The sequence below is a fragment of the Acipenser ruthenus genome, chromosome 54 (genome assembly GCF_902713425.1).
Source record: "Acipenser ruthenus chromosome 54, fAciRut3.2 maternal haplotype, whole genome shotgun sequence".
In the NCBI taxonomy this organism is placed as follows: Eukaryota; Metazoa; Chordata; class Actinopteri; order Acipenseriformes; family Acipenseridae; genus Acipenser; species Acipenser ruthenus.
In genome coordinates this window covers 1,426,979-1,436,632 of record NC_081242.1, presented here as the reverse complement: position 1 = coordinate 1,436,632, position 9,654 = coordinate 1,426,979, and the positions used below count along the sequence as shown (strand labels likewise).

Below are 9,654 nucleotides of genomic sequence, written 5' to 3'. Positions count from 1 at the left end.
GGGGCAGATAAGAGCAAAATAAAGCACATTTACATGAAGGGTGATAGTGTCCCAGGATACAAACAGAGTTTAACACGCCTTGGTCAAGAGAGTTTAAAAAAACACGGGTATTTATACGTTTTTTGTTGCCATGGTACCAAGAACCGTAAAAAAAACCCCCTTAACTTCTCAAAGTGCAGCTTGAGTTCTGATATTGTTTTTTTTTTTTTGGGGGGGGGGGGGGGGTCACGTGAGCTGTTTACTGACTATAACCAAGCCCCCCCCCCCCCCCCGCCGCACCCCCCACCTCTTCTGTATCATCTCGTGTAAGTGGCTTACTGTATTTGCCCAGTGTGATCTCCTTTGCCACGCGTGTCACACACTAGCAGATTATTTTAATTATTTGTCGGCGCTGCGCGTTTTATTTTAAATTTTCGGCATTTTTTTATCTTATTTTACACACGCGACCATTTCACTAAGGAGCGGTTTGGTACCCTTAAATTTAACTGTGTGTTGCGCATGCGCTGCGCTTTTTATAGGGTTTCTCTCTCTCTCTCTCCGCGTCCTATTTTATGTTTTTTAACAATTCGTGTACGTATTATTTTTTTTTAAACTTTGCATAAAAGAGGTGAAACTTCACCCCCCCCCCCCCCCCCCGGCGTTGTTGTCGCCCCGTTAGCGGATTAACAGCAAACGTCTCCACAGCAAATTAGCATTTGAATATTGTTTGTGCGCGACGGATAGCGGGGGGGGGGGGGAGGGTGTTGGGGGGGGGGGGGGGGGGGGGGGCGACTACAAATTACCAGGTGTTAAAGAAAACAAACATCTTTTCTCATTGGCTACAGGTGAGGCACACAGTACACGCCCCCCCCTTTCGCTGACTCCCCACTATAAATACCGACCGCCCTCCCCGCCAACGTAACATTCTGAACGATAACCTGGCAATTTAATTTATTTATTTTTTTTATTGCAGCGTGCCCGGCGGCGTCTGCATTTGCTGCTTTTGAGCAGCCGCCGTTTAAACCCCGCTGTTTTAACAGATATAGGTAATGGAGGAGTGGAAGACTTCTTGCATCGCCCCAGCCTCTTCGTACCACGCTTACGCCTACGGTTTGCTCTACCCGGACCACCAGGCAAGCCACGCCGGCTACTGGGGTCCCGCCGGCAGTGGCGTTGTGATGGACGTTGGGCAGCACCCGGGACCCGGGACACGAACCCCACAGCCGGACCTGTCTCCGGCATATGCGGGGCAGAAAGCAAGCAGCGACTCGGGTGATAAAGAACCGCAAAGTCCCGGTAAGAGATTCATCTTAAGTACGGATTGATTTCCTTTTATATATATACAATGAGACATTTTATTTATTAGCGCTACCGTGTACTATACACACACACACAAGACGGTTTGCAATTAAAAACTAATATTTTTGCACCAGTTATATATTAGAAGTTATTAACAGCAGATAATGGCGATTTATTTAAAACCTCAACGGATATATATTTGAGCTAGGGGGCAGAGCGTTGCTTGAAGGTACTTTTTTTTTAAGAGAAAGTTATCGGGTAGTGAAATATAGAAATTGTATGCAAAGCGGTTCCTTACCATTTGGCTTACAAATATATTTCATGAGAAATGTGTGTTCTTTTTATATGGGATGGGATTGAGGGGGGAGCAGGACGATCATGCCCTTATTATTATTATTATTATTATTATTTATTTCTTAGCAGTCGCCCTTATCCAGGGCGACTTACACTCGTAAACAAAAATGCATTTCAAAAATCGCAGTACGAGTATTAATACAATTGTGCAAGAAAATACAATTGTCTCCCATATAGAGACTAGAATGTATTTATTTACAACCGAGTGAAGGACGAGTGTGTTCCAACGCTATAACTACGTTATTAAAAAAAATATATATGTATTTCGTGCATATGCTAAGATGCGATTTAATATAGTATGGGAGATGGTAAGTTTTGTTTTAAACCCGTAGTAATCTGTTTATACTGATGAAAAGTTAAATATCGCGCACCAACTCAGCCCCAGCGAGCCTTAAACCGCCTGCAAATAACTGCGAGGGATGATGGGAGTTGTAGTTCTGTAGTCTCTCGTTTTTATGTGACTTTTTTTTCAGTTGTATTTGTTTTATTTCTCATTAAAAAAAAAAAATAGGTTAAATGCAATCATCATATTTTATTTCAGAATATTATGTACGGTTCACTTGTCAACCGGCATCTATCAGACTCCAGTAAATAGGCCGATATTATGTAACTAATACAATTTTAAAATTAATTTATGTATTTATCACATTAAATGTTTCACCGCACATTGATATGCTCCGCGTTATAAGATAGTTGAAGACTGAACAAATTTATACTTGCCGTTTCTGACCAATTCAGAAGCGGGTTTTGTTTATTTTTTTCAAATTCTGTTAAATACACAAATAGTTGTGTACGTAATTCCCCAAACCGTCTTTTTAAGCAGAACCTATAAACTAATTTGAAAAATAAAACCGTATAAAATGTCTCCGCGCAGAGTCTTGGTGCTCAAACGGCCCCGACGCGCCTCAATCCGTCCAGGGCTTGGAAGAGTCCGAATGCAGCGGCAGCTCCCTCGACGCCGAGCCGTTGTCTTCCACGCTCCAGGACGGCGACGAGCCCCGGGAAACTCCGCGGCTGCGGCTGGGCGGTGACGGAGGCTCCGCGCCGGAGGGAGACCTCATCAACATGGCGGCGGCGGCGGACGAACCGAAAGCCAAGAAAGCCAAGCCGCGGACCGCTTTTTCCCAGGAACAGATGCAGGCTCTCCAGCAGCGCTTCCAGGTGCAAAGGTACCTGACCCCCGTGGAGATGAAGACGTTCGCGGGGATGATAGGCCTCACATACAAACAGGTACATTTTTTTTAAATATATAACAGTGTTTTTTTTTAAATTATTATTTATTTATTTATTTGTTTATTTATTTATTTATTATTATTATTATTATTATTATTATTATTATTATTTATTTCTTAGCAGACGCCCTTATCCAGGGCGACTTACAATCGTAAGCAAAAACATTTCAAGCGTTACAATAAAAGTAGTCTGCTAAGAAATAAATAATAATAATAATAATAAAGTAATACAATGAGAGCAAGAAATACAATAACTTTTGTTCAAGCAAAGTACAAGTTTGACAAACCACAATTCAATAATACAGCAGGTAATAGTGATAGTTACATCAGGATATGATTAAATAGTGATAGTTACATCAGGATGTGATTAAATACAAAATACTACAGATTAAACACTTGGCAGATTACAATATTCTGAGGTACAGGATTAAATGCAGTAAAATAGGGGGCTGATAAGAGCAAAATAAAGCACATTTACATGAAGGGTGATAGTGTCCCAGGATACAAACATTTGTTCATTTGGAAAGGTTCACAAAAATTAAAAAAACAATGCTAAACTTTTACCAGTGCATCCCAATCGCTAACACAACAGACATCCCAGAAACACAGCGATTGTGCCATTTAAAAAAAATAAAAATAATAATAATAAATTTCTGTATTGTTTGGTTATTAATCAGTCTGATGTGCGCGTCACGGGTTTATACAAAAAGCCGATCTATTTTGTAATCTGGTAATTTATACATTTAACGCACGTAATTAATGTTTAATCCTGTACTTTCTGGTATTTTGTAACAGTTGTAAAATACAAATGTACGTTAAGTTTGTAAGTTAAAGTGTACCTGTTTGTCTGCTAATAAATAAATGCATAAATACGTGATAATTTGCTTAATAAGACCTTGTTGCTTGTTATGAACAATTGCAAAGGTCGAGTTTAAGCCAATTCTCGGTTCAGGTGTCTAGTCCGGTAATCGGAAACTCAGTTGTGATGAACCGAGGTTGGGAACCGCTGATCTAGACAAAAACACGTGTAACTACATCCCATAATGCTTTGTTTTATCCCCCTGCCAACCCCGAATGCTGTTGCGGATTTTTTTTGAAATAGTTTAGCACTGTGAAAATCGTAATGTTATTTTGAGGGCTCCGTGCATAGAATGGTTTAATACAGGGGTTACCCAAGATCCACTCCAGGGGTTGCCGAGGATCCGCTCCAGGTTTTTGTTCCAACCCGTGCATAGAATGGTTTAATACGGGGGTTACCCAAGATCCACTCCAGGGGTTGCCCAGGATCCGCTCCAGGTCTTTGTTCCAACCCGTGCATAGAATGGTTTAATACGGGGGTTACCCAAGATCCACTCCAGGGGTTGCCCAGGATCTGCTCCAGGTCTTTGTTCCAAGCCGTGCATAGAATGGTTTATTACAGGGGTTACCCAAGATCCACTCCAGGGGTTGCCGAGGATCCGCTCCAGGTCTTTGTTCCAACCCGTGCATAGAATGGTTTAATACGGGGGTTACCCAAGATCCACTCCAGGGGTTGCCCAGGATCTGCTCCAGGTCTTTGTTCCAACCCGTGCATAGAATGGTTTAATACAGGGGTTACCCAAGATCCACTCCAGGGGTTGCCCAGGATCCGCTCCAGGTCTTTGTTCCAACCCGTGCATAGAATGGTTTAATACAGGGGTTACCCAAGATCCACTCCAGGGGTTGCCCAGGATCCGCTCCAGGTCTTTGTTCCAACCCGTGCATAGACTGGTTTAATACAGGGGTTACCCAATAATAACCCATCTGGAGAAGCAAATTATTATTATTTATTTCTTAGCAGACGCCCTTATCCAGGGCGACTTACAATCGTAAGCAAATACATTTCCAGTGTAAAAAAATCAAAGCTACATTTAAGTAACCATGGAAACTCGGACTGTAGCAAAAACATCCATGAAAAACTGGGATAAGGTAGCGATTTTCTTTCTTTATTTTAAACAAAGTGTTCGAGCAAGGGGCAGGAATGCAATCGGCCTCCTTTTGTGGCTTGGAAAAACAAATTGTGCTTTTTATTTAAAACTAAATGCGGCGTGTAAAACTGTCCGTACCTGATTTGAAATCTGCCTCCCCTTTGTCCGGATACATTTGTTGGTTCAGTAATTTTGTCGTCCCCCATGACCAGCACACTGCTTTATAAGAGCATAGTTTCCAAACGAGAGGAGGCCCCATTCAGCCCATCTTGCTCGTTTGGTTGTTAGTAGCTTATTGATCCCAGAATCTCATCAAGCAGCTTCTTGAAGGATCCCAGGGTGTCAGCTTCAACAACATTACTGGGGAGTTGGTTCCAGACCCTCACGATTCTCTGTGTAAAAAAGTGCCTCCTATTTTCTGTTCTGAATGCCTCTTTATCTAATCTCCATTTGTGACCCCTGGGGGGGGGACCCCCGCCCTGTTACTAAATTTAACAGCCCCCTGGGGGGGGGACCCCCGCCCTGTTACTAAATTTAACAGCCTTTCTTTCTCCTCAGGTTAAGACCTGGTTTCAGAATCGGAGGATGAAGTTTAAGAGGCACCAGAAAGACTCCAGCTGGGTGTCGGAGAGGTACCCCAATATCTCCGCTAATGCACCGGTAAGGGACCCCCCCCCCCCCAGTTAGCATGCATTGTGTTTTTTTTTATTTATTTTATATATCATATATAATATATATATATATATATATATAATTTTTGTTCATGAAATAAAATGAGGTCATTTTGCTACATCTCGACTCTTAGACATTCAGGTTGTTTTGGTGATTCTAATGTTCTGCGTGGTTACCTCTGTAATCTATATTATAGTTGGGGTGTCTGATTTTATCAGGTTTTATCCGATTTCTCCCCCCCCCCCCCCACCCCCCTGTCCCGAATGGTTGAACTCAAACTCTCCGAATAGACACATACTGTATATGAATACACGCATGCACAGTTGTGATGGGAAGTGAATCTAGTGTAATTTTTTTTAGGCTTTTCAAAATTACAGCACTACAGCTTCAATGTTTTTGCTGTTTGTTGCACGCTCGTTTTTATGGGTGTGTGTTTTAAGCAGAGAACATTTAGATGCAACAGTGGCTCGTTTCTTTGTGAAACAGCGTATATGCTTTCAGATAGAGAGATGCCATCAAAGGTTTGTATACCCCAATGTGTGGAATTTATACAAGCATTGGGAGATTTCAACTCTTAACAACTTTGTACTGAGGCATTTGTTTCTCTGTAAAGAAAACCCAATTTCTACCTGGATTCTTTATTTATTTTATATATATATATTATATAAAAAAGTCCACTTTTTTTTTTTTTTTTTTTTTTTTTTTTTTAAAAAGCGTTCACCCAAATTTAGAAACACAATTCAGCCGAAGACGCCCTAATTATTGTAGCAGTGTGGAGTAGTGGTTAGGGCTCTGGACTCTTGACCGGAGGGTCGTGGGTTCAATCCCAGGTGGGGGACACTGCTGCTGTACCCTTGAGCAAGGTACTTTACCTAGATTGCTCCAGTAAAAACCCAACTGTATAATTGTATGTAAAAAAAAAAATAATGTAATTGTATGTAAAAATAATGTGATATCTTGTAACAATTGTAAGTCGCCCTGGATAAGGGTGTCTGCTAAGAAATAAATAATAATAATTGTAGCGAGCAGAGTTTCAGTGTGCCCCCCTCCGACCAGAATTGAAACTACATTTCCCAGCATGCTTTGGTATCTGTGAGGGGTGATGGGAGATGTAGTTTTTAATACAGCGAGGGTTTAGGTGGTTGTAAACGCCTCTCCTTATATTTCTTGTGTTTTTAAAGCCAGTTTCAAACACAATCCACACATTTTTTGGATACAGTACTTTTGCGTAGCATTTCTCCATTAAATATTCATTCTTTTCTCTCCCAACAGCTGTCGAAATGGCCCTACCCCAATCTTCCCAGCGAAGCTGCCCTCCCTTCAGAATACTACAGCCAGCAAGGGGGGCTAATTCCCGGGGACCCAAAGTACCAGCCGCTTCCACACCCAACCTCAGATTACCCCAAACACAGCCCCTCTGGGTCCGTACCCCTGTACGCCTCCCAGCACCCCTACCAAACCCCCATCTCCCCACGGGACGAGGAAGGGGCTGCTGAATACTCCCCGGACTCTCCTGCGTCTTGCACTGCTACCCCCGCTATTCCACCCCATCAGAGGACAGTCAGCAGCAGCAGTGAAGAAGGCTGGGCCACGCTGCCCTCTGGTGGTCATGGAGGGTCGTTGCGGTTTGAGTATGCCCAGCAGCTTCAGCCTCCTCAGTTTCTCTATCAGCCTCTTGAGCAGGTAACAGTGACATCTGGTGGCCATTTGAGGAATCACTACTCTGGGTATCCGCAGCAGCAGCAAATGCCACCGCCAGCGCCCAACTATAACCATTACGGACTTGAGCAAATGCTGTACAGGAGAGATAATAGCATCTCTTAATATAGAAAGACTCTCTCTCTCTCTCACACACACGTGCGCAAAATTACTATTTAATTTTTTGTTAATCGTTGGTGTTGTGCAATATTTTTATTTTTAAATCCAAAAGAGAAATATGTCTCTTGAAGTTGCAAAAATATACTGCTTGCTTGCGTGTGTATATATTAAAATGTTGCTTCTGTTTTTAAAGACCAGAAGGGTTGCAATCGTGCTCCCTCCTCCAATCACCAGTGTTTTAAGCTACAGTTCCCAGCATGCTTTGGGTGAGGGGGGGGGGGGGTGATGGGAACTGTAGTTTTTTCTGTTTAATTGCAGAGTGGTTAGGGGGTTGTAAACAGTTTGGCAGTGGCCAGGTTTGGAATACAGCTCCCAGCATGCCTCATCAGTATCGGTGAAGGATTGTGGGGGCTGTAGTTTTTGGGGTGTACTGGCAGTTGTATTCTAAAGGTTCTAATTTTGGGGGGGGGGGGGCGTAGTTTTGCACCAAGTGTAATTCCTTCAAATCTTATTTACTACGATAATAAAAAAATGTAAATGATGCAGCTGCTGTGTTTTGCCACCAGGTGGCGCCAAAGTGCTTGTTGAAATGAAATGCATGTGAATGGCAACCAGTGCTTCTTGAAGGAAATGTAAATTTACCTCGGAGAAAACCCTTTAAAGGCAAAGTTGTGTTTTAGCTTTTAAGTTTTGTGTTTCTCAGAAACCAAAGCAGTTTAAACTCAAGTCTTGGTGTTGAGGTAGGAGAGGGCAGAACTGAATATTTGGTTTGCTTGAACAGGGAGAATTCAGTTCAGCCAGGCTGCAATTCAGACCTGACTTGTAATGTATTTGGATACTGCAATAATAACCTTTTATAAAACCTTTTTCCTATTAAACTTATTAAACCAAGAGGAGACAAATGTTTCTAACTGGCTTTTAATCTTCATGATTTGAGTTTTTCTTGTGCTTTTTTTAAATGACCTGCCCTCAACACCAGCTCAAACCTTTCTGCCATGTTTGTAGTTGTGTAACAGACTACAAGTCCCAGCATGCCTCTGCACTAGCTGTAATCAGTAAGGGATTGTGGGGGCTGTAGTTCTGGGGCTGCAACTGTCTGGACAGAGAAGACAGTGTATATTAGAAATTTTATATGAGACTTATGTGCTGATGAGAGGGAAGAAATGAGTTTTTTAAAAATACGCTGCTTCCAAATTAATTTAATGCACACCCTCCAGGGCTGGGAATCAGACTCCCGCTGCACAGCAGTGTGATCCAGTCCTGGTTTCACTGGGAGTTTAATAAATCAGACACACCTGAGCTTGTTAGCTAGACACACTGGGGGCTGATCAAGCTGGTAGCAGTAAAACCTGGAATGGATCACACTGCTGTGGAATAGGAGTCTGATTACCATCCTGATCCTGTGTTGGTTGATTTGAATTGTAAAAAAAAAAGACTATATAAACTGTATTGATGCAACTGCGATTTTGTAAAATAATTTGGTTTTATAATAAAATGTGCCTTTTTTTAATAACGTAATTCTCTAGTCCTTAAGTGTTTGCACTTGTGCACAGACAGTTTTTTTTTTTTCCATGTTAATGTGAATTAAATGAGGGATTGATATATATCAATATTTGAGTATTGGTGCAAATCTACTGACTTCAAATTGAAGTTCTGATCAATTTGCTTCTCTCTCTCTCTCTCTCTCGATAGATAGATAGATAGATAGATAGATGAATGATGGACCGTGACAAAATGTTTTTGGTGTAAGTGATAAGTTTCTTTTGCTCAGTGTGTATGTATATATATATATATATGTGTGTGTGTGTATGTGTAGTCACACAGGCAGGGGAGCGCAGGGGTCCCCGAGGGTCCCCCCTGGTAAAGGCACGGCCGCGTGGTGTGCAGGGGGAGTCACACAGTCAGGGGAGCGCAGGGGTCCCCGAGGGTCTCCCCTGGTAAAGGCACGGCCGCGTGGTGTGCAGGGGGAGTCACACAGTCAGGGGAGCGCAGGGGTCCCCGAGGGTCTCCCCTGGTAAAGGCACGGCCGCGTGGTGTGCAGGGGGGAAGTCGCACAGTCAGGGGAGCGCAGGGGTCCCTGAGGGTCTCCCCTGGTAAAGGCACGGCCGCGTGGGGCGCAGTGGGGGAGTCGCACAGTCAGGGGGAGCGCAGGGGTCCCCGAGGGTCTCCCCTGGTAAAGGCACAGCCGCGTGGTGTGCAGGGGGGGAGTCGCACAGTCAGGGGAGCACAGGGGTCCCCGAGGGTTTTAAGATTGTAAAGACAGTTGAAGAAAGCACTTCACACAGACTTTACCAAAACATTAAAAAACACACACACACGTAATCTGAGTTACAATGCTTTCAATACGAATTCTG

General features: G+C 43.0%; 1 protein-coding gene across 1 annotated transcript; it reads left to right on the top strand.

The window, feature by feature from the left end:
- The first annotated feature begins 895 nt into the window (after positions 1-895).
- nanog (nanog homeobox) lies at positions 896-8,813 on the top strand. The gene is made up of 4 exons (XM_059016984.1): positions 896-1,275; positions 2,507-2,862; positions 5,369-5,470; positions 6,755-8,813. Exons 1-4 carry the CDS (start codon positions 1,029-1,031, stop codon positions 7,304-7,306), a joined length of 1,257 nt encoding a protein of 418 aa, XP_058872967.1. The 5' UTR covers positions 896-1,028; the 3' UTR covers positions 7,307-8,813.
- The last annotated feature ends 841 nt before the right edge of the window (positions 8,814-9,654 follow it).

What these genes read in the sequence shown, in the direction of transcription:
- nanog (XM_059016984.1), top strand. Translation starts at nt 1,029, where the DNA reads ATGGAGGAGTGGAAGACTTCTTGCATCGCCCCAGCCTCTTCGTACCAC. An exon ending in TAGGCCTCACATACAAACAG is followed by an intron (nt 2,863 to 5,368) that starts GTACATTTTTTT and finishes CTTTCTCCTCAG; the next exon opens with GTTAAGACCTGGTTTCAGAA. An exon ending in ATATCTCCGCTAATGCACCG is followed by an intron (nt 5,471 to 6,754) that starts GTAAGGGACCCC and finishes CTCTCCCAACAG; the next exon opens with CTGTCGAAATGGCCCTACCC.